The following is a 21,048-nucleotide window of genomic DNA, read 5'->3' as shown; positions in this document are numbered from 1 at the left end:
AGTATGGGTCTAGTACTTACTTGCCTAGATTTCTGAGTTCTTTCTATTAATCCATTGCATGAAGAAAGAGGAAAGGCTGAAGTGATAATAATTGGTAGCTGTGATCCTCTACTGCTATTGAATAGACTTTTGAATTCTGTTCACCATTACATCAGGCTCTAAAAACTGTGTCTAACTGCCACAAATAAATTTATTTTCACAGCATGTTTTTGGCTTGAATATTTCATATGAGTGTGGTGCTGTGTTAAACAGGTTGGAATATAGGAATTAATGTGTTTTTTTTTTTTAATTGTAATTTTCCTCAGGTCCAAAGTAATAGCTCCTCTCACAGTTAATTTAGAATGTCATCTTCTGTCACTGTTTATGGAAGTTATAATAGTGTGCCTGAAAAGTTCATCCTGTGTCAACTTCCAGCATGTGTTAGTGGTTTGGGTCCTTTGTTGATCCTAGATGGAAAGAGAGAAACAAGACTAGGGTGGAATTTCTTTATCACATGAAGCATCACATGCAGCCTCTCATACAAGTCTGTTCCTGAATAAATCTGACCTTAATAATTATCCCCTAAAAATAGTTACCATTGCTTTAAAAGCAGAAACAGATCTGCTTTCTGAAAAGTGGAAGGAGTGAGTTGGGTAGGGATTTCATGGCTTCACTATCCATGGAGTATCACAAGTTTTCTTTACTTTCTCACTCTCCCATTATTATAGGGTGACTCATGCTTTTCATTGCACCAGCCTTTTAGTCTGCATAACTTATCACCTAGTTAAAAAAAAAAAAACAACTTTGTTTGGCATTTGAGTGTCAAGTATAGACTTTTTATCTGACATACTGACAAGCAATTTGATTTCAGTAAAAACATGTCTTTTAATTAGCTGCAGCATGTGTTGTAGCTTCCATTTCCAGAAGCTGTTTAGCAGTCAAGCACATTGAGACATGTAGAGGATTTATAGCTTCTTTGCAAGCCTGCAGTTTAATAGAATTAAATCATAAAATCAATTGAAAATTAACATAATGTTTTGATGTGATTTCTAATTATGCCTGAATTCAATTCAAGCTCACGGAAGAAGCTGACACACGGTAGAGTCTATTCACAGTGTCCATGGAGGAGCAAAAAAGCAGCTATAACAGTGCTATATAATACTAATTTGCAACAGGTGTCTGTAGTAGTTTTAATAGCTGAGCTTTTAATTTCCTGGTATTAAGTATAGAAAAGATAAGCAATAGGATTTTATGCCTATTTTCACCATTGGACCTCAAATAGACAATTGGACACTTTCAAAAGGTTTACCTTACATGACTTACATCAAATAAGGGCAGAGAAATGGGTAATTAAGAAAGGAGCTGATTTCTTGTTTGGATTATTAACAGATAAAACCATATATTAAAAAACACTTTAAAGAAACCATATATAATCCTATCCCTGGAATTTAAATTACTAGCAACTAATAGTAACTTCCCTGGAAGCTGTTAAAAGACAGGTTAGAGGAAATTGTAATCAGAATATAGCTTCTCATGACATTTTGCTTCAGTCATGACTTTATTATTCCAGTACTTGTTGATATCCTTATAGATAGATCAACTGCTTTCATACCAGGAGTCTGCTAGTAATGTGAAAATGACATTACAAGATATTACACTGTGAGCATCACATGTGCATATGTTTCCAAGTGTACATACTGGAAAACAGAATACATCTTGATACTTACTTCTTACCAATATTAGCCCATGTTATTCCCTTAACTTCTGGGCATACATCCCATTAAAATGATGAAATGTAGTTCATACATATGTCTTCTGAGGGAATAGAGGTACTTTGTAGGTTGTATACCAGAGGATAACATAACCTGAAATGTAGCCATGGCTCGCTGTAGGTATTTTGTATCAAGGATCATAGCTTTTTGTGGATAGCAGCATAAATTATCATCCTGTAAACCAGTCTCAGTTGCTATCTTATGGATTTGTTTCACTGTATCTCTCTGTTGGTTGGTTTGTTGGATAGGCATAATTTTCTAGACAAGCCCCTTCACTGACATCCATATTTGGATTATATTCCCTTTGGAGATCCATGGAGCCATTTTCATTTGAATATCAGTAAAAGCCTGTTGCAATATTGTTTATTGCTAGCTCAGAACCCATAATAATCCAGAATTATGAAGTTGAAATACTGATGATTAAAACCTACTCTCTTTTACAATCTGGAGGCATGTGATTCAGACTCAGTTATATTTGTAAGAGCACTAACATTTCTTCTTAATAATATTAGAAGATAAAAAGATGTCACATGCTGCATACTCCCATATCTAAGACCATCAGAGAGGGCTGAAAACCTTGTATGTGTATATTTTCTTCACAAGGACATGAGGTTGATCCAAAAAGAGGGAAAGAGTCTTTGGCTTGTGGATCCCATGAGAAAACCAAGCAGAATTCAGAGACGCCTGGGCAGGCATGAGCATAATGTATTGGGCCTTTTGAATATAATCTGTGCTTGTATTCCAGATTCTTTCTTCTGGAAAATTCAACCAAATTCCAGCAGAAATAAACAGTATATGTATATTTCTAACAGGCATTATTCAGTCCACCAAGATAACTGACACAGTAAGGACATCTGTAATTGTTGTTCAAGAACAGCATTGTAAGATCCTTGGAGGATCCGTTGAAGGGATGCAGATTTTACTGGCCCATAGAAAGTGCATTCTCTTTTTTCTTAAGATGAAAAAAGGGACATGCTATGGTGATATATAGCCTAAGTGATAGCTGCAGCCCAGCATTCTTCTTTTGGCACAACAGAACAGAAAATTAAGATTTCCAGGAACTATCACTAAAAAGACACATCGAACATCTCCTGCTCCATTTTCTAACACATACTTTGTATTTGCAGTTCCTATTTATAAAGGTAATACGGCCTCATTCAGTTTAAAGCAATAGCATAACTCAAATGTGGCTCCTGAGGACTAAGTACCAGGGCCACATGTGGTGCTGCAGATGGAATCACAGTTTTCCATAGATGTATACTAAGTGATCAAATTCCTTCAGATTTTGACTAAAATAGATAATTTCCACATACACTTTGAATTTTTGGCATAGGATTGAAGAGAAAATTTTTGTGGTAGAGAGTTTTTGATGGCCTTTTTTTAGTTCAGAATCAGATTGTCTTAATGGATAATCTTTTTGTTTGTATTTGCACTAGCTTTCATTATCTATATCTGTAAAGGGAAAATTTGCCTTACAGAAGAAAATGCTATTTTTGGTGTTTGGTTTCTTGTGTGCATGGTATGTGAGGAAGGGAAGCATAGTTAAAGTTTGGAAACGTGTAATGACTTAGCGTCATGTATGTTCTAAGAAAATAAATAAATAAATAAACCTGTTCATGTTCTTCAATTATCCTAACCAGTTTGGTTCCAGACGTCTGGGCAACATTATTAATATCTGAGTATTTTGGAACTAATGAATATTTCATCCCTCTCATCACTTACCACTTTCACTACTATAAAGGGTGTTTAAATCAGGTCATCAAGCTATTCAGTAATTCTTATTGATGCCATATATAACTCTTCTCACTAAAATAATGCTTTCATGTGTGTGCCTGGCAGATATCAGCCCACCAGCGCAAGGTGTGGATCACAGGCAAGTGCAGAAAGAATTGGGAGATGTAATTGTACGACTGCATAATCCTGTTGTGCTGACACCCACGACGGTTCAAGTTACCTGGACGGTAAGGCTTGTGTTATTATTACCTTAACAGTACTTTCATTTTGCCTATTTAACCCTGCAGTTTTTATACCATACTGGAAAGCTCCAGTCTTGACCCCAGTGTGAGTGCTCTGATAAAATAACATTATAACTGGAATATATATGTAGTAATGAAATGGTCTTTTATTTTCTCTTTCAAGTCAGGTAGGTTCAAAATCTTCAGCATTCAGCTCAAAGTGAGCTAGCTGTCTGACTAGAAAAATACAATAAAAATGAATATGGTTAACACCATACTCTAAAGGATAATTGATCTGTGGATTCACTACTGTGCATGTCAAAAAATAATCAAAGTTAAATATCAACAGGAAATTGCTGTATGAAAAAGCACTTTCCACTTCAAGGCATAGGGACCTCCAACAATACCCTATTATGTGGTGACTCTAAAATGCAAAAATAGGTTTCCTATAGGGCACATGTAGTGCAATCAGAAACACATGGTGCTGATGCCTGGTCCACTGTGTAGCATCTGTTTTTTTAGCATAAGCCTTACCCACAGTCAGTGGATATCCTTTCATTACAATAATTTTGGCAGTACTCAATAGCTTTCCTATTTCAAGGGTCAAACTACTGGGTAGAATTTCTAATATAGTGTTTGGCTTTCAAAATGCTATGTTTTCCTTCCTGAGGCTTGAAGGAAAGGATTTGTAACCATAGGAGGAGAGAGTTGCCAGGGTGCTTCATACCGAGTGTTTTGCTCTGGGGGCATCTTCCCTAGAGGAAGGAGAGCCACAGGCAGAGGAGCGAGAGAAATAGTACTGCATGTCACTGAAACAGTTGTATTGTCTGGAATGAATTCTGCTAATGGATTGGTCACAATACTCAGGGATTTTCTTCTACATGTAATATTGCTAAGAGGTTAATGTGTAGAAGGGATTATGCAACAGAAGATAAGTATAGTGATAGATTATGTATTATAAGGATTACTGTTGGTTTTGCACAACTTAGCCATATTTATGGGAGCTTATGCACCATACTTGCTCTGACAGATTTTGGTGGTTGAGAGGCCGATTAAAATAAATAAAGAAACCAACAAATTTGTCTTTGTTAGAAGATTATTTAGAAAATGTGTCATTGCACATTGCATTTGATGTCAACACGCAGCTTGGCTTTCTAAAAATGCTGCATGCTTCAGCTACATTGTTCTAGAACACACTGACTAACCTTTGTAGCAAACCCTTTGCCCAAGCAGATATTTGCCCAAACAGGTGCGTCAGTAGTTAAGAAACCAGGAATTGCAAACCTGGCTTACATCTGTACGGTGCTCCTATGAGTCCTTTCTTGGATGTGACAGCTATCAGAAAAACAGTTTCATAGGCTTGCCTTTGCTTTGGCATATACTACAAAAGGAAGCCCCAGTATAAACAGAATTCAGTTTTCTGCAGTGTAACCAATATCATTATATTATAATGAAATCTGTATTTATGTGTGTGTGTGTATCTCTTCTAAAAGAGTCTCATGGTGTCCCTGCTGAACAAGTAATGAGTGAAGAAAACATGATCAGGTAAAGGTAAATTGTTAGGGATATCAGCTTATTTGGAAGATCTCTCAAAGCAGCGACCCTGTACAACCTGACAAGTGTATAGGCCTCTGCAGAGACCTTTCAAATTGCCCAAGGGAAGAAAGAAACAACAAAAGATCTCTGGAACAGCTAATTAGAAACTTTCCAGCAACCAGAACAAAACCAATTAATTAACTATAGTCTCTAGGAAAAAAGACACTCTATCCAGAGAATAAAGTCTCCTCTATTGCTATAAAATGGCTAGATAGTACAGCTATCATACAAAAGGACAGAAGCGCCATGAGAGTCGTAAGACTCCTTGTGCTGACTTTCTGCGATTCAAAGAGTGAATGCCAAGGAACATCCCTGGTTATTCAGTTTCTGGCATCCTGACTCCCAGTGAATTAACACCAATTTCTCTTTTCTTTCTGAAAGGATTTTGGTTTTACTTTCTCTTTTATTTTCAAATATAAGTTTAAAATTTCAGAAACAGTTCTCTGCAAGTGTGTTGCAATGTTAAAATACACACAAATGTCTGGTTTACAAAGTCAGTGTTAATAAAAAAGAAGTGGCATGTCTCTTAAATTTATTCCTCTTGTGCATAGGTTTTTAAAGTGTGTCTGTAATTATGAGGTCACATACAGGATCTCTTCTTCATGGAGCTATTCAACATTTCTTTTTATCTTCTTTATTCACTGTGTGGTGCCAGGTCTTATTAAATTCATAGCATTGAAGCCTTGCAGTGAATAAAAAATTATTAGTTTGTCTCACATGCTTGCTTATCTGTTATGCTCTCAACCGTAACATTTGTGTGCTTCACAAATAATACTGAATTTAACATCAGGATGATAAAAATGTGTCATTATCCTAACTTTACACACAGAGAGGCGAGGTGCAGAGATATTTATTGCTGATGAGACTTACGGAATCAGACATGCCCAGTGTTATCAAATGGCTAATTTTAAAACTTGGGCCTGATTTATTTTCATTTTTCTCGAAACATTTTGCATTGCAACAGCATATTTTGTACTCCAAGCACTTTTTTTAGCTGACCTCAACTACATTTAAGCACTTCTAGCCTCACTGGGCATTAAACTGAGAGTTTCATTAGTGGTCAGATGTAAAGTTTCCTAGCGTTAGAAAGGAGCCCTGTGGCACAAGCAGGAGTGAAAATCAGTTCTTCATTGTAGCAAAAGAATTGTTGCTCTGAAACCCTGACTGCCTTCTGGGCTGCTACCAGTCAGAAGGATAATTTATTTACCTCTGTCTTTTAATTTGACATTGATTTTAAATGAATGTAATTCACTGGAAGCTTCAGGAGTCAAGTCCTTTAGACAGTCTTGTAGTGTATCATCCCCTTTTGTCTTGTTCCTGTAGGATAGATAAATGCTAGTGCTGTTTGAATTTCCAGGGATTACTTTGAGTGTGCTCTGGTGAATTCAGCACAGTGTGCAAGGTATTCTCTGCAGATGGAGAATTGCTGTGGGTATTGATGTGGGAGGGGAGTATTTGTTAGGATATTTTGGGGTAGAAATTTACGTACTACACAGCATATTGCAAAATCTCTTTAGGGGGCAGATTAGCAGCGTTGCCTGAAAGGAGCTTTTATTTGCAGCATCAGCTGTATTGTGAGTTTCTTCCCACCTTTTTAACAACCTAATAGTCCAAATGAATGATCTAGTAGCCACTGAACCTGTTTCATATTCGGCTGTGGTATGTGCAGATTTGAACATGCAGGGAAAATGAGTTTCCCGTTCTGCAGAAATGGAGAGCTGTTGTCAGTTTTGAGATACCTCACACACTATGTGTTCATGGTAAAAGAAGGTAAGAAGGAGCATGCAGGACCAATTATGCCTGTAGGTTGCCTTAAAGTATTAGATCAGTGCTGAGAAAAGCCTATCCAGTAATTGCTGTCTTCTACCTTTTAAAAGAGCATCTGCATTTTCCCCCGTCTGTCTTTTGAGGGAGAAAGTGTATCTTTAGATCAGCAACTGGTGCAGCTCTTCTGAGTGGATATCACTGCTGCTTGTACAGATTCAAGAGTAGTTAAGAGTGTCACAGGAAGACTAGAAATATTCTCTGCTCCCGGTGTTCAGCGCAAGAGAGTTCCTGCAATTACTGTAATAATGCTAAGTACTCTGTATAAGGAAGTGGCAGCCAGCAATAAAAAACGGAAAAGAGAGAGAAAGAAGAATAGCTAGAAATTATTGCATTCTTTCATTAAATCATGGTACATGTTTCTGCAACTCTGCCTATGTGTGAACTTGCGCCAAACCTATTGAGTTGTTTGATGCTTAGCACAGCTGAATGCAGTTCTTTAATGCTAAGCATATTTTTAGTAGCCTGCTGGTGGTGTGACACATAATTACCACATAACAAATGGAGGGAAGGGTGAAGTCACAGGCTCTGTATTATATGTAAGACTGTGTGTACATGTATATACAGACATATACACATATGTATGTATATGCATATACATACATATAGAGGTACACACATATATGCGCATGTATGTATATGGGAAACATACTTGTCCTATACCTCAAAAACACCTCCAATTAATCCATGTTATTATCCAGGAGTAGTTTTTTTAGTAATCAGAAAACTCCAAACAAAACAAAAAATCCACTTTTCTCCATATGTGAAGTGACCTTTGCATAGTTTCCCAACATTTTGACCAAGTGAATGGCCCTATTCATTCAGACTAGCTTTAAGTCAGCATGAGAAATAGCTTTGTATCCTCTCCTTGACACTGAATACAACTGAATGCTTACAGAAAACATTACAAAAATGCATAGTATTTTCTTTCATAAGTGCCTTCCCAGACCCTGGCCAATGGAATCACTGTCAGTAAACTGAAATTCAGTCAGATCGCTCAGCCCTGTTGTAATCAAACATCTGATTGAAAACTCTGTGAAACTTAATGTGTTTTTATAGCTTCCATGTACTTGACATCCTTGTTATAGCACTGTGTTTTGTTTTCATAGTCCTTGTGTTGGTTAGTCTTTTAGGTTAGGAACTTAAAAGCGTAGCAGAAAAAGTATACTTTGGTACACTTTATGAATACTTTCAGTATTATGAATACTTTGTATATTGCCTGTATGTAAGAGGATAGATGGACTCAAAATTAATATGCTATAGGTATGCTGTAGGGATCCATTTCTTCTCAGTGAGTTAGTGAGTGTGTTTGTGTTTCTACCAGCTGTACAAAAGTTTCCATACTGTTTTGCAGCAGCATACTGTCACTGTTCAGCCTAGTCAACTCTGAATTTTCAGATGTTCTCCGCTAGGCAGCAGTCAGTAGAGATTAAAAGCATAGCAAAGACAACATGGAAAGTTCTAACAAAGTTACATTGTCTTTCAGTGTAGCTTCTAACTTGGGTAGGAATCAAACCCAGTGTTTGATTATTAAACATCATAGCCTTCTATTGTAATTTAGGTTGAGAATCGGTATTACAAAGTGAATGAAAGTATTATTCTTGCTGAATTTTGTAGTAAACACGATATTCACAAAGTCTTTGTGTCCATAAAACATTTTGTTAATCAAAGTCAAACATGGATAAAAACAATTTACTCTGATTTACAGACTCCCTTCATCTGGAAACAGCTGGTTAATGTTCTTCTTAAAAACACAGCTTGATTCTTTCGGTATTAACAAGCTATTATTGTGAGTTATATCCCTCTTTCAGTGCATAAATTCACTTAAAGTGAATGCAGAGAAGTTTATAAAATGCAAGCTTAATGTTGTTGTAACATATGTTGCAAGGTTTTTAACAGTGACAGTTTTGATGAAAGACATTTCTGCTTTGCTCTCATAAATAAAGCATTCTTCTTGCTTGCCCTCCTTTCTAATGCCTAAGAATCTGTGTCCCCCCTGAATGCCCCAGTAAACTGTACAGGATTATAAGAGAAGCACAATAGACCTGGTTTGTGTTTTCAGCCTTAATTTCATTCATTCTTAAGAGAAGTGAGACAAATCTGCCTCTAATTCTGAAATACTTCTGAGCTAGCAAATTGTCAAGAGTGGAAAAGAAATCCTACTTGTTGATCTTAGCTAGAACTCCTAGATTTACCAAACAGCTATTTGTATAGTCTGGCTATTTGTGCTGAACTTTCTTTGGCTCTTTATTTGTTGTCTACAGAAGCAGCTGGGTTTGGTTTGGTTTTATCCATCAAATTGGTTAGATTGTTTTTTGAGAAAATTCATGCAAACGTCATAATACCTCAAATCATTGTTTCATGCTTTTTTTTCCCTAAGAGATAAAACACATTTTCAGTTTTTCCTTCACACAAATCCTATTTATAGTTCTGAAAGCTTAGAATTGTTAGACTTCTGTGTATGGTCCAATCTTTTTTTGTCCAATCTTAGTTTTTCTTGCCTAGCAACGTATAAAAATATAAACCAAAAACAGCATTCCATCTCCATCTGATGGCCTGAGAGCATCACAGCCCCAGGACGTAAAGAGATGGCTTAGATTGTGAATGCAAGAAACAGCACATGCCCTTAGAAGCTGTTTTCTCTGCATCTGTCTTATGTTTATTTTACTTCCCTGTGCATCTCATGAAAAGATGAGCTGCGAGCCAAGTAATGACTAACTGAAAGCATGTAGGGTATCTTCAAAGACTTGTCCCTTTCTGAAAATAATTTGTTTTTCTTTTCTTCTCCTATTTCAGTGCATCAGTAGCCAAGATGTGCTTAATAAGTGTACATGCAGTAATCATTATGCCAAAGTTCTCTTTTCATTATTCGTTGCAGAGGTGGGGCCTTGTTTTGTGATTTAAGGTGGTATTTGTCATGATATATAGAGCCGGGGAAAGTAAAATAGAAATATTCTATAACAAATAATGTGAGAAAAATGCTCTTTAGACACAATTAATCAACAGTGACTTACAGGAAGGCAGTTTGATTTTTTAATTCAGCGCTTAAACAACTGTTAATTTTCTCTTTTTCATGAGGACAGAAGTATTCTAGGGAAATGTCTTGCTTTCTTTTTATACAGTTTCGTTACTTTAATACATTTATTGATGCGTTATTTAATGCCATTTCTAGGTTGACCGCCAATCCCAGTTTATTCAGGGCTACCGAGTGATGTATCGTCAAACATCTGGCCTACCTTCTCCAGCTGTATGGCAGAACTTGGAGGTCAAAGTCCCAACTGAGCGCAGTGCTGTCCTCGTCAGCTTGAAAAAGGGGGTCACTTATGAAATTAAGGTTCGCCCTTATTTCAATGAATTCCAAGGAATGGACAGTGAATCAAAGTCTGCTCGCACCACAGAGGAAGGTTAGTAAAATGGTCAGAAAAGCAATTGTCTTCCATACCTAACACTGAACGGTTTTGGTTATTGTGTGTTATGAGTATGTCCAGCTCTATTTCTTCCACACATTTTCTGTTTGTTAGATACAGGTTTGGTGTTAGAATTCAATATCATTATTATAATGTTCAATTATATATTATTAAATATAATTAGAATATCCAATATAATTATCAGAATTCAATATATTCAATATAATATTTGGGTTTGTACTATTAGTATTCCATGAGAAAGCACTGGACCAGTCCTATATCGTTCTTGGAAGACCCAATGCCACCAGTAGATCAGAAGGACGTAAGAGCCAGAAGTGCACTGCAACCATTCTTTTATAGCTAGTATTGCTGCAGTAAAAGGCTTTGGCCTTTACTTTGAGGACAAAACTAATAAAAGAAACCTTTTACAGATGAGTGTTTGATATTAAGAACATCTTTCTGAATGGGTAACAATGTAGAGGAGCGGTTTGTTTGGGAAATGGGGACTGGTGAAGGACAGATATTTGACTAGTCTGAAGGAACTCCAGTCTCAAGGTCAGGCCACTCTGTTGTTTGTCAACAGAGCTCATGAAACTGCCCTATTTAGTCCTCCAGAGGATTTACTTAAGTACCTTTCAAGCCTCTGTAAAACATTCAGTATGCAGACATAGTAAACAGTTTATACTACTGAAATGCACAAGCATTTACATCCATAGCATGTACCATGGTATATAGTTTTCTAAAACATACACACTCCAGGCCTGATTTTTTAATGAAAGGTAAAGGAAGTGAGGTAAGATACAAGTTTTGTTTTTTTTTTTTCTCTTAGAAATGTACAAGAAACCTATCTGTAGGCCTATCTAATGCATCCTTTCCCTGGAAAATTTCACCTGTAAAAGTAGAAGAATGACCCTAACAATGAGAGTTCTTTTTCTCTCTATCTCATTGATTTCTTTCAAAACAAGGGACAGAAATACTGGTGAAGTATAAGAATGCTCCTGCAGTTTTCAATGGGTTTGAATGCACACTTTCCTTCCTATTGAAGATGCATCTTAATCATTTACAGTGGTCTCCTGAAGTTCAGTTTAGTGCTGATTGCCAAGTACTTCTTAATTCTAAAATGGATTTGCTTATTACTCACTTTTCTGTTTGATTTGTTATGATTATTACTCAACAAATAAGTAATCATGAAGATAACTTGGTTGCCATTCATACTTTGTCAATGAGAAAATTCAGTGTCCTGCAACATGTAGAACACCGTGTAGGAAGGCGTTGTTCAAATCTTATTTAGGATTTTGGACTTTATGTTTTCTATTAGTTTGTTCAGACTATCAAGCCTAAACAGTTGGTAAAAAATATCTTGCTGGGTTCTGAGCAAAGCTTTAAAAAATCCCAAGAAAATGGAAAGAAGCTTTCTATAGGTGCAATTGCTTTTCTAGAGTTAAGATGTAGGATTTAGTCCCCTCACTGACAGATATTCTTCTTGTCCAATTTTAATTGATTGGGGTTTTTTTATTTATTTAGTTCATCTAACCGTCTCTTGCTAAAGGTAAATTAAGAACTACTGGAAAAGAGAAGATTTTGTACCTTCTATTTCTATAGAATACTTGAGGAATGACATTTTCTTTGATAAACCTCATCTCCCATCAGAGCCTGTCAAGTAATTTTCTACTTTAAAGGCCACTTTGTTCATGTGGAATAACTTTCCACATAGTGAAAATTTAAAGAACTTTTCTTGCCTACAGGTATGTATAACTCTCAGCCTAGGATACGCTTTGTAGATTAATATGACCTTCAAGGAGTCTGTTTACAACTATCTCTCTCAAAAAAACATCAGCCTATAACATGTAGTATTACCACCAGACAAATGTCAGCCCCTGCAAATAAATCTTCCTCTTGTTTAGGTGATAAAGTTAAGTGCTTCCATGAGAAAATGGAGACATTCAGTAGGTGCAGTTCTCCATGTGTTTTCTTTAATTCCTCACAGTATATTTGCAATTATATTGTTGTTCCTATATTAAAAAAATAACATTATCTGAATGTTTAATGGCAGCGGTTTGCTTCTTGTCCAGTGAAGGAAGATGGCAGTCTCTGAAGTGATCCCACTTGCTATGGTGCCTGTGATTCCATTTTGAAAATGAGCTTTTTTAGGCTTGACATTTAAAAAATGTCAACTGTGCTATTTTTAGAAAATAATTTGGGGAATTGATACATGCATTGGAATTTTTTGTTGTGACATCAAAACAAATAGCCCTGGTAAAGCCAAAGTACAACCAAAAAAGTAGTGGCAGATTTCTGCTGGATTAAATTTTACGTGCTATGTTACTTCTGAGGTCTACCTCCAAAAATCAGTTGTGCTGCAGTTAGACTTTTCCTCTAGATCAGACATTTGTCACAGTTCAGTATCCATCCATCTCCTGCCTCTTTGGCCTTGTGAAGGTAACAAATGGAATTCTGTTTGGCTGCCTCTGGAAAAGATGAGCAGCGATTTGGGTTCTTTCATATCTGTAAGAAGAAGCTGAGCACTGGAATAATTGACCTGTCAAGAAGCAGGCAAGGTGTTCTCCACAAGCCAGCAGCAAGGGAAATGAGAAAACGGTTTAAAAAATGTTATTTTTCAATGTGATCTATTTAATAACTGCAGCAGTGTCAGACAAGGGCCTTAATTTATATCATGGTGCCAGCTTACAGAGTGATATTATCAGAGAGAGGAAACAGAACTGTTGTGTACATGTATGCGTATACACATAGAAAATGAGCTAAGTAAAATATTTTATTTTATCATTTTCACCATTTCTTTCACACTTGCTCTAAGGATAGTTCATTTCTTTCTTTTTTTTCTGTTTCTGCAATTACATCCACTGTTTTAAATCACTTTTGTGGAGTAGTATTTGTTCTGTAGATTGTTTGTCACCACAAAAATATGGCAGTCGGTAATGGAAGCCTCCTTAGTTTTTATCAGCTGTGACTGCGAATTCCTTCTTGCCTTAGTGCAGCTCTTAAAATGATACTTTCAGCTGCGTTCATCAGCTGCAATTTCAATTTTGCTTCAAACTTCACATCTATCATCTAAAAAAGCCCCAAACTGACACACACTGGTAGAATATTAACTAGAATATTCATGCAGTTTAAACGCAAAGACAAATGAATATAGTATGCTTTTCTTTAAATGTTACAGTATTCATTTTACATTTCTTTAGAATTTGCTCTCCCCCTTCTCTTTCTTTTCACATATTCATATATAAGAAATTGTTTTTCTGAATGTGTTTGAGGATGAAAGTGAATACATTTCAGCAAGTTGTTCCATAACACTTAGAACCAAAAATGAGTTACATAGTGCTAAGCGTTGTCATTTTAATGATTATTATTTTCACATAAGATGTTCTAATTAATATTGCACCCATGCATTTATTCATGGTTTGGTTGCTATTAAATAACTTGGAGACTTTTAAAATGCTATTTTTTTTGCTGTGTGGCAAATTATTTCAGTTGCCATGTGTCGTGGTTTAAACCCAGGACACCACAAAATACACAATGCAACTATTAACTTCACCAATTTTATGCTTTGCGCAATGGCAAGGAATAGGCCAAGGCCACCCTTCTGTGCTTCACTTGAGCTGAATAAGAGTCAAATTGTCCACAATACAGCCCCATTTCTCCCCTTCAGTACAGTGTTTCTCTGTCATGCAAGGTCACAAGGACTCTACCAAGCACTATTTCCTTTGCAGCTGAACCAGCATCTGAAAATGTAGCTGACAAAACATTCAGTCTCACAGGACAGTAATGCATGTGCTATTTTTCATCTAAAGTATTTTTTCTGATGTAATGTTGTATGGTCTCTTGTCCCCACCCCCGATATCATTGTTTTAAGCTGTGTAATTCCTGCCACAGGCTACTCCAACTCTTCAGGGTTATCAGGGTAAGGATTTTAGCTCAGTTCCATGGGCCTCTGCCAGGTCAAATGATGAGGAGCATCTGAAATGGGAACACAGCCAGTCTCAAAGAGGCCACAGGGAACAATAAGAAAGTCTGAATTGACTCAGGAGACGGGAATAGTCCTGATATCTGTGGCTGTGTTTAATTGTATTAACTTGCCAGGCTTTAACATAGTTGCCTGTGGCTCTCTGCTTCTCTGAGAAGCGTGGTCCAAGGATGTTCATGCAGTTAGGAATATCTGTTAAAGATAAGACTAGAGTCCTGTTGCCATGGAACTTAGCAGTGAAGGAGTCCTCTCTGAATAGGAACAGTCTAGACCTGAGGACTGGAGTCAGGGAGCTGTGACACATGACCTGAGATGCCCAAAACCAGAGGGCTATCCAGTTTTTAAATTGGGGGCAGGAGGAACAATAAATATTTTAGGTTTTGGTACAAGGTGTACTATAAGTCTCCAAAATCAGCTTCCATATTTCATATTAAATGTTTTAAGGTCATATTAAAGGTGATGACAAATACATGGAAGAAAAGTTCCATAAGGAGTTATTAAACACAAAGACATCACCCTGGAACAGAAAGTATCTAAGCAACAGGCTTCTGTGAATTGGAAAATTGTCCTGGAGAGTTATCACTGTATGCTTGATTTATTAATTCACACTTTCCTAGCCTCTTTCTATTAGTTTTATTGAAGACTGGATAGATGGACTAGGGTAAATGGACTAAATGGATCCTAGGACTGGTTCAGTGCAGCTTTTATGGATATTTTTTTTTCCTCAGGGACTATACATCATTAATACAATACATTCGACTTTGGTGACTTGGCTTGCCACTGTGGTGGTTTTAACACTTGCCTAGAAGAAAGGGAGAGGAGAAACAGGGCTGCAAGAAGTTTTAGGTGACTGAGGGCCATATGCCACAGCCCTCTGCCATGGCAGCTATAGCTATGGTGGGAGAGCCCCCACGTGGAGATGCAGCAGATGCTCACAGAGGGGACTGTTCTGTAGCAGAGCTGCTGTACCACTTCCCAGACAACATGTGATGAGCCAACAGAAGCACCCTGCTGCTGGTGTAGCTGTAAGAGGGGTTTGCCAGCAGAGCTCTGATCAGTAACAGCTATAATTTTGTTTTTCCACACTTCTAGCCAATGTAGCAGGGCTGGCAAGCAATTGTCTGGTAGATGTGGCCTTGATACACAGTGACCAGCCAAACAGCTGTGAATGGTTGAACTGAACAGGACTCTGAAGAGAAAGCAATTTGCCTAGGGAAAAGAGGACATAAGTATATATCTGACCTAACTCAGCACCTCCTCTGTTCACTGGTATTTAATGTAAAGCCCTGAACACTTTAACCCTTTTCCACCTAGGACTTGCAAGGTTTTATGTTTAAAACTCTTAAGTTGATTGTCTTTGTGGAGAGCAAATAAAGATCCTTAGATGCTTGCCACTCACGTTATTATTAGGCCATGTGGAAAAAGAAGAATTGAAACACTTTTCAGCCCGAGTGAAAAAGCCTTACGTTATGACTAAGTTATGACTTAGTTGATATGCCTGTAGGTATCCATGTATATTACAGAAAACAAATGCAAGGGCGAGAATAGTTCCAATGCAAAACTAAGAAATTATAAATAAATGAGGACTGATTTGTATTGCTTCTCCATTGCCACAAATTCCGCATTGTCATCCAGCTATGCTTCTCTTCAGAAAGGCACTTTTCAGGATTGTCAATGCCTAACAAAATGTGCACACCTTGGCCTGCAGGGAGCGTGAACTTCGTATACTGTCTAGTGTAGTTGCTCTTACACTGCTTCAGCAAAATTTGTGCTCTAGCGAATGGATTAATGTCTTGCTTCTGTTTGTTCCCTCTCCTTGGTGTAGCTCCGAGTGCCCCTCCTCAGTCTGTTACTGTCCTGACAGTTGGAAACCACAACAGCACAAGCATCAGCATCTCCTGGGATCCTCCGCCTCCAGATCACCAAAATGGAGTCATCCAGGAGTATAAGGTAGAAATAATGTCTAATGGGAGAGTTATGTGTGGAGGAGACAGCCTGCTTGATTTACAAAACAACAGTGCTGTTTATGGATTTAGATTCTGACAGTATTTACAGCTGCCCATATAATTGTATGGAGACTGCTTGTTATATCAAAAGCAAAAATGAACTAGATCTGGAAGAGAGCTGTAATGGCCAGCTAGTTTACAGTACTTCTCTTTCTTGCTTTTCCCTGCTGTGGAAGAAGGAGGATTTTTGTTAAGGGCCTCTGCACTCCCAAGGCAGGCAGTGAAGCCCCTGTCTCAAAGTGCCTTCAGTCTGACAGAAAAGCTGCCAGAAAAGATACCTGTTCTTTCCTCTGCAAAACTGCTAATCCTAACACTTCAAGGTCAAAGTCAAGGACTGTGGCTCTGGGAGAATACACAACTTCCTCCAAATACTCTCTCTGTCAAGATTCACAACTTAAAAGTGCTAGGTTATTTGCTTTGAGGTCGAGCACCACTGCTATATCCAGAGTTTGTTATATGACAGTTTCCTGCGTTGGTTGTATTTTTTCCTTCTTTGTGGCTGTGGTGGCTCAAAGTATCCACTCCCTATATACCATCTTAAATTTTGCTGTAGTCTGTAAATCCCCACTAGGCTCACTTTTGTAAAGGAATATTTTCACAACATGGCAACAGTGCAGTGTATTATTGGCAGGGGGGATGACTGCAGAGAATCAGAAAAGGTTCAACATTGTCACCAGCTTGTGACATGGAACACAACTTGTACATCTATCATGAAATCTTTAGTTGAGATAGAGCAGGGCAGCTTTCTTGACAGTCCCATAAAGGGTGGAAGTGGTGGTTGCAGCTTATTTCACACAAAAAGATGTAATTTTTTTCCACTGCTGTATCTTGGGGGAGCACAGCATGTAGAAGAGAGAAGGTGCTTGACTTTTAAATCAACTAATGGTTCAGCCTTTTCCAGTGTATCGCTTGGTCAGAGGGATGCAGTAAATGCTCACAATCATAGAAACATAGACTGGTTTGGGTTGGAAAGGACCTTAAAGATCATCTAGTTCCAACCCCTCTGGCATGGGCAGGGGTGCCTCATACTAGACCATGTCGCCCATAACTATATTAATGCTTAGCATAGCACTTCTTTTGTTTTGCTTTTAGTCAATATCAAGATTTATTAATCCCATTTTTTTATTGATCTCATTTTCATATCAATTAATAATTAGCCTTTGCTTTAATTAATCTTGATACTGACTCCAGTATAAGACAGTATTAACCATCAAGGACTTACAGGCAAATAACTAAAGCCCACTTCTAAACCACACATATGTAGATACGAACCAAAGTGACTGATGGTTAATAAAAGCTGTGTTCCAGGTGAGTGCTCAGACCTCTAGGCTGTTTATAAAAACAGCTGGAGTCACTGCCTCTTACATCCCTTCTGTGTTCGATTGGGTGGCTGCCCGATTAGTGAGCTGGCTACAGGGAATGTAGTGCAAATAGTCTAATAGTTCCTTGAGTATAAGATGACTGCTGAGGTTTTACAGTGCATTTTCTAGTGAATTGAATGTAGATCTGTTGATTCTACTGCAAGCATCATAGCGCCTGTAAATTCATTTATGAATTAAATGCCCTTAATTAGGGGCATCTCATAACTACTGTAACCTAAAACCAGGGCAGACAAGGAGTGAGAGAATAAGCACAACAGTTTCTCACCCTAAAGCATTCTGGCCTGAAAATAAGGTCTGCTGGAGCTTAGAAAAACAAGGATTTCTTTTGCCCTCCAAATCTTCCTCAGTGTTTCACAGAAAAAAGATAAGGTGAGAAAACACTGAGGCGGGTCAAAAACAAGTGTAAAGAGAGCATTGCTGTTGCTTAAACACACCACCTGGTTGCTGATAGTGGTTCCACCCAAAGTGCTTTCTTTTGCTATTATAGGTATGTAGTGTACATGTGGTATCTTTATGCACTGATTTTCTTGAGTGGTAGTAAATACTTTCTTTAATAATACAAAAACAGTATATGCAGATAACACTAGTTGAAGAAGAATCTTTAAAAGGTCTTAGTTTTGAAACTTCTTGGGAAATGCCTATGGAAAAATGCAAGAGAGACATAACACTGAAGTCATAGATCTTTCTCATCACAAAATGCCAGTTGAGATTACAGTGTTTTTTCTGTTTAATTAGAGAGACAGGAATTGATACCTAGATTCTTGAACAGTGTAAGTAATCACAAAACCAGCAGTAAAAAGTGAGTTTGTACTTAGTCCATTTCAGAAACTTCACATATCCCTGTTGTGCTGTGAAAGGAAGTAGAAAACTATTCTGAAAATAGTTTCTTCTTTAGTACTTTAGGAAGTGTTTCAGCCTGTGCTTATATTATTTGGGGTCCTTTTGCTATTCAGTAGGAAATTACGAATGTTGAAAAAAAAGTGGGCCTTTTTCCTAGGAAAGGTTTGGTGGTAATCATATTACTGAACAAGAGTCCAATTATTGTATAATGCCTCTTTTTCACTTGGATGATTCTGGTCTGTTCTAAGAAGCGTAAGCACAGAACCACGGAGAGCAAGAGTCCAGAGAGGTATTTGCTAGCAGTCCTTGCAGCTGGCTCAGTCCTATGTAAGATGGTATAGCTTGCATCATCGCAATTCCAGCTACTCCTGGGTAGTAACATTATTAAGAAGTCCAGTATAAGTGATTCTCATGCAATACCTTGGTATGTCATATCTATGTGCATTTGTTTATATGTATGACGAATTTCGTATTTTTTAACACATCAACTTTTGTCCCAGATCTGGTGCCTAGGTAATGAGACTCGATTTCATATCAACAAAACAGTAGATGCAGCCATTCGGTCTGTAATAATAGGTGGCCTATATCCAGGTATTCAGTACCGCGTGGAAGTTGCTGCAAGCACCAGTGCAGGCGTGGGAGTAAAAAGTGAACCACAACCCATAATAATTGGTAAGTGAATGTCTGTTTTGTTGTTTTGTTTTGTCCGTTTCAACTTTCAGAAATGCTTTCATAAATCACTTCTGGAAGCATAAAAATCCACGGAGCAACAGACGAGTTTTGAATAGAGCTAGTTAGTTAGCTTTTAACGTCTCACTGACTGCTGATGTTGTGTCTTCTCTTTGTGCAGAGTTCTCACAGTCAATGGAGGGAAATGTGTTCCTGAAACATAGGAGAAAATGGAGATAATCTAGTGAAACGGATTTAATATTTTTTTTTTTTCAAATTTACCACTTTATCAGCTTGATGGGTTTATGGAACTGACAGATCCAGCTCCCTTTTTCTCCTGCTCAGATAACTGTAATATTGCCTTACTCATACCATTGGTGCCTAAGGCACTATTTACAGCTGGTTTTCTGAACATTTGAAGTCAGTGTTTCTCAGGTATCCCAAGCCCAAGCAGACAAGCTTGCTCTATCAAAGAATAAGTAACTTCTACTCCAAATAGAGAGAGCAAAGGTAGTGTTATCATCCGTGCCTTTGAAATGACTTTCTCAGTAACAGTTTCCATGCTGAATTAATTTCCTGACCCGAGGGAAACCCATATTCTGTTTCTTCTGAAGTTCTTCTCAAGTATAAAATATAAAGGCAGGAACAATATAGGAAGGATAAGAACATAATAAAATATAACATGTTTAACAAGACCAAATAGAGCTGTGCAGGGAAACACCTCATATGACTATGTTGTTGCATCTGTATGACCTAATTTTGTTATTACTTAAATGGGGTTTTGTTTGCTTCTTTTGTTTTTATTAAATATTTTCTTTCTAGAAAATCTTTTCAAGAGAATGTCCAAAACATGAACGTGTTATGTGTAGACCTTTAGAAAAGGCCATTCCCTAAGCATTGCTTAAATGTTTAATGATATGCATGTTCCCTGTGCATCTAAACAGCATTTGGGGTATGTGAGCTTTGAATATATTGTCACTGGAGAAGGAGTGAAGAGTGGATGTGAAGATAGCACTGGTTTTTGAAAACGGCAAGCTGCAGAAAGGCCAAAGAAAAGAGGAGGGGAAAGTTTTGTAGAACTGAAAGCAAGGAATTGATTTTTGAAAATGAAAGAAACCTATCCTCTAATAGGCCGGAATTTTGGTCCTCTGTGTAAAGAACTGATGTTGTACAACTAGTCTGTCATTGCATTCTCTTGAGAAGGACTTTTTTCCTTAGAGAGTTCATTGAGTGAGGCACTAAACACACGGGGCTTGTTCCAGCAAAACACTTAAGTGTGTTGCATTCTAAGCATGTGAGTAGCCTTGTGTCATGTGACGTGTTGTGAGTTAAACTTGCACTAAAGTGCTTCACTGGATGATTCCAAGAATGCTCAGCCCTGCATCTGGCTACAGCCCTTCATCCTGACTTTTTCCTTACAAAAAGTGACTAGTATAATCAAGAGTTAAATGCGAAGATATCTGCGTTCCTGCAGAAAGGAGAAAAGGGATAGTAGGATGCAAATAGAGTACAAAAGAAAGCAAAAGTTATTTGTTATTTAGAGACTTAATTTTGCATTGTCAAACTTACAGTTATATTTATTTGTTCCTTAAATGATTCCAGAATTACTGCTTCATCAAGCTTGTCTGGTGGCATC

The 21,048-nt window shown here is 37.5% G+C and overlaps 1 protein-coding gene across 20 annotated transcripts in view; it reads left to right on the top strand.

Annotated features, from left to right (window-relative positions):
• ROBO2 (roundabout guidance receptor 2) overlaps positions 1-21,048 on the top strand; it is a 1,073,259-nt gene that overhangs the window by 988,914 nt on the left and 63,297 nt on the right. For all 20 annotated transcript variants that reach the window (XM_061453979.1, XM_061453978.1, XM_061453980.1 and 17 more), the window contains 4 exons: positions 3,591-3,712; positions 10,299-10,530; positions 16,341-16,465; positions 19,244-19,415. In XM_061453979.1, the coding sequence (XP_061309963.1) occupies positions 3,591-3,712; positions 10,299-10,530; positions 16,341-16,465; positions 19,244-19,415 (651 nt within the window). The remainder of the gene's footprint in view (positions 1-3,590; positions 3,713-10,298; positions 10,531-16,340; positions 16,466-19,243; positions 19,416-21,048) is intronic.

Source organism: Pezoporus flaviventris, unplaced genomic scaffold, assembly GCF_033815535.1.
Source record: "Pezoporus flaviventris isolate CSIRO_AGI_PZ_B2104156 unplaced genomic scaffold, CSIRO_AGI_Pfla_v1 ptg000015l, whole genome shotgun sequence".
Taxonomy (NCBI): Eukaryota; Metazoa; Chordata; class Aves; order Psittaciformes; family Psittacidae; genus Pezoporus; species Pezoporus flaviventris.
Note: the sequence above shows the minus strand (reverse complement) of the source record. Positions and strands in the feature narration are given on the sequence as shown.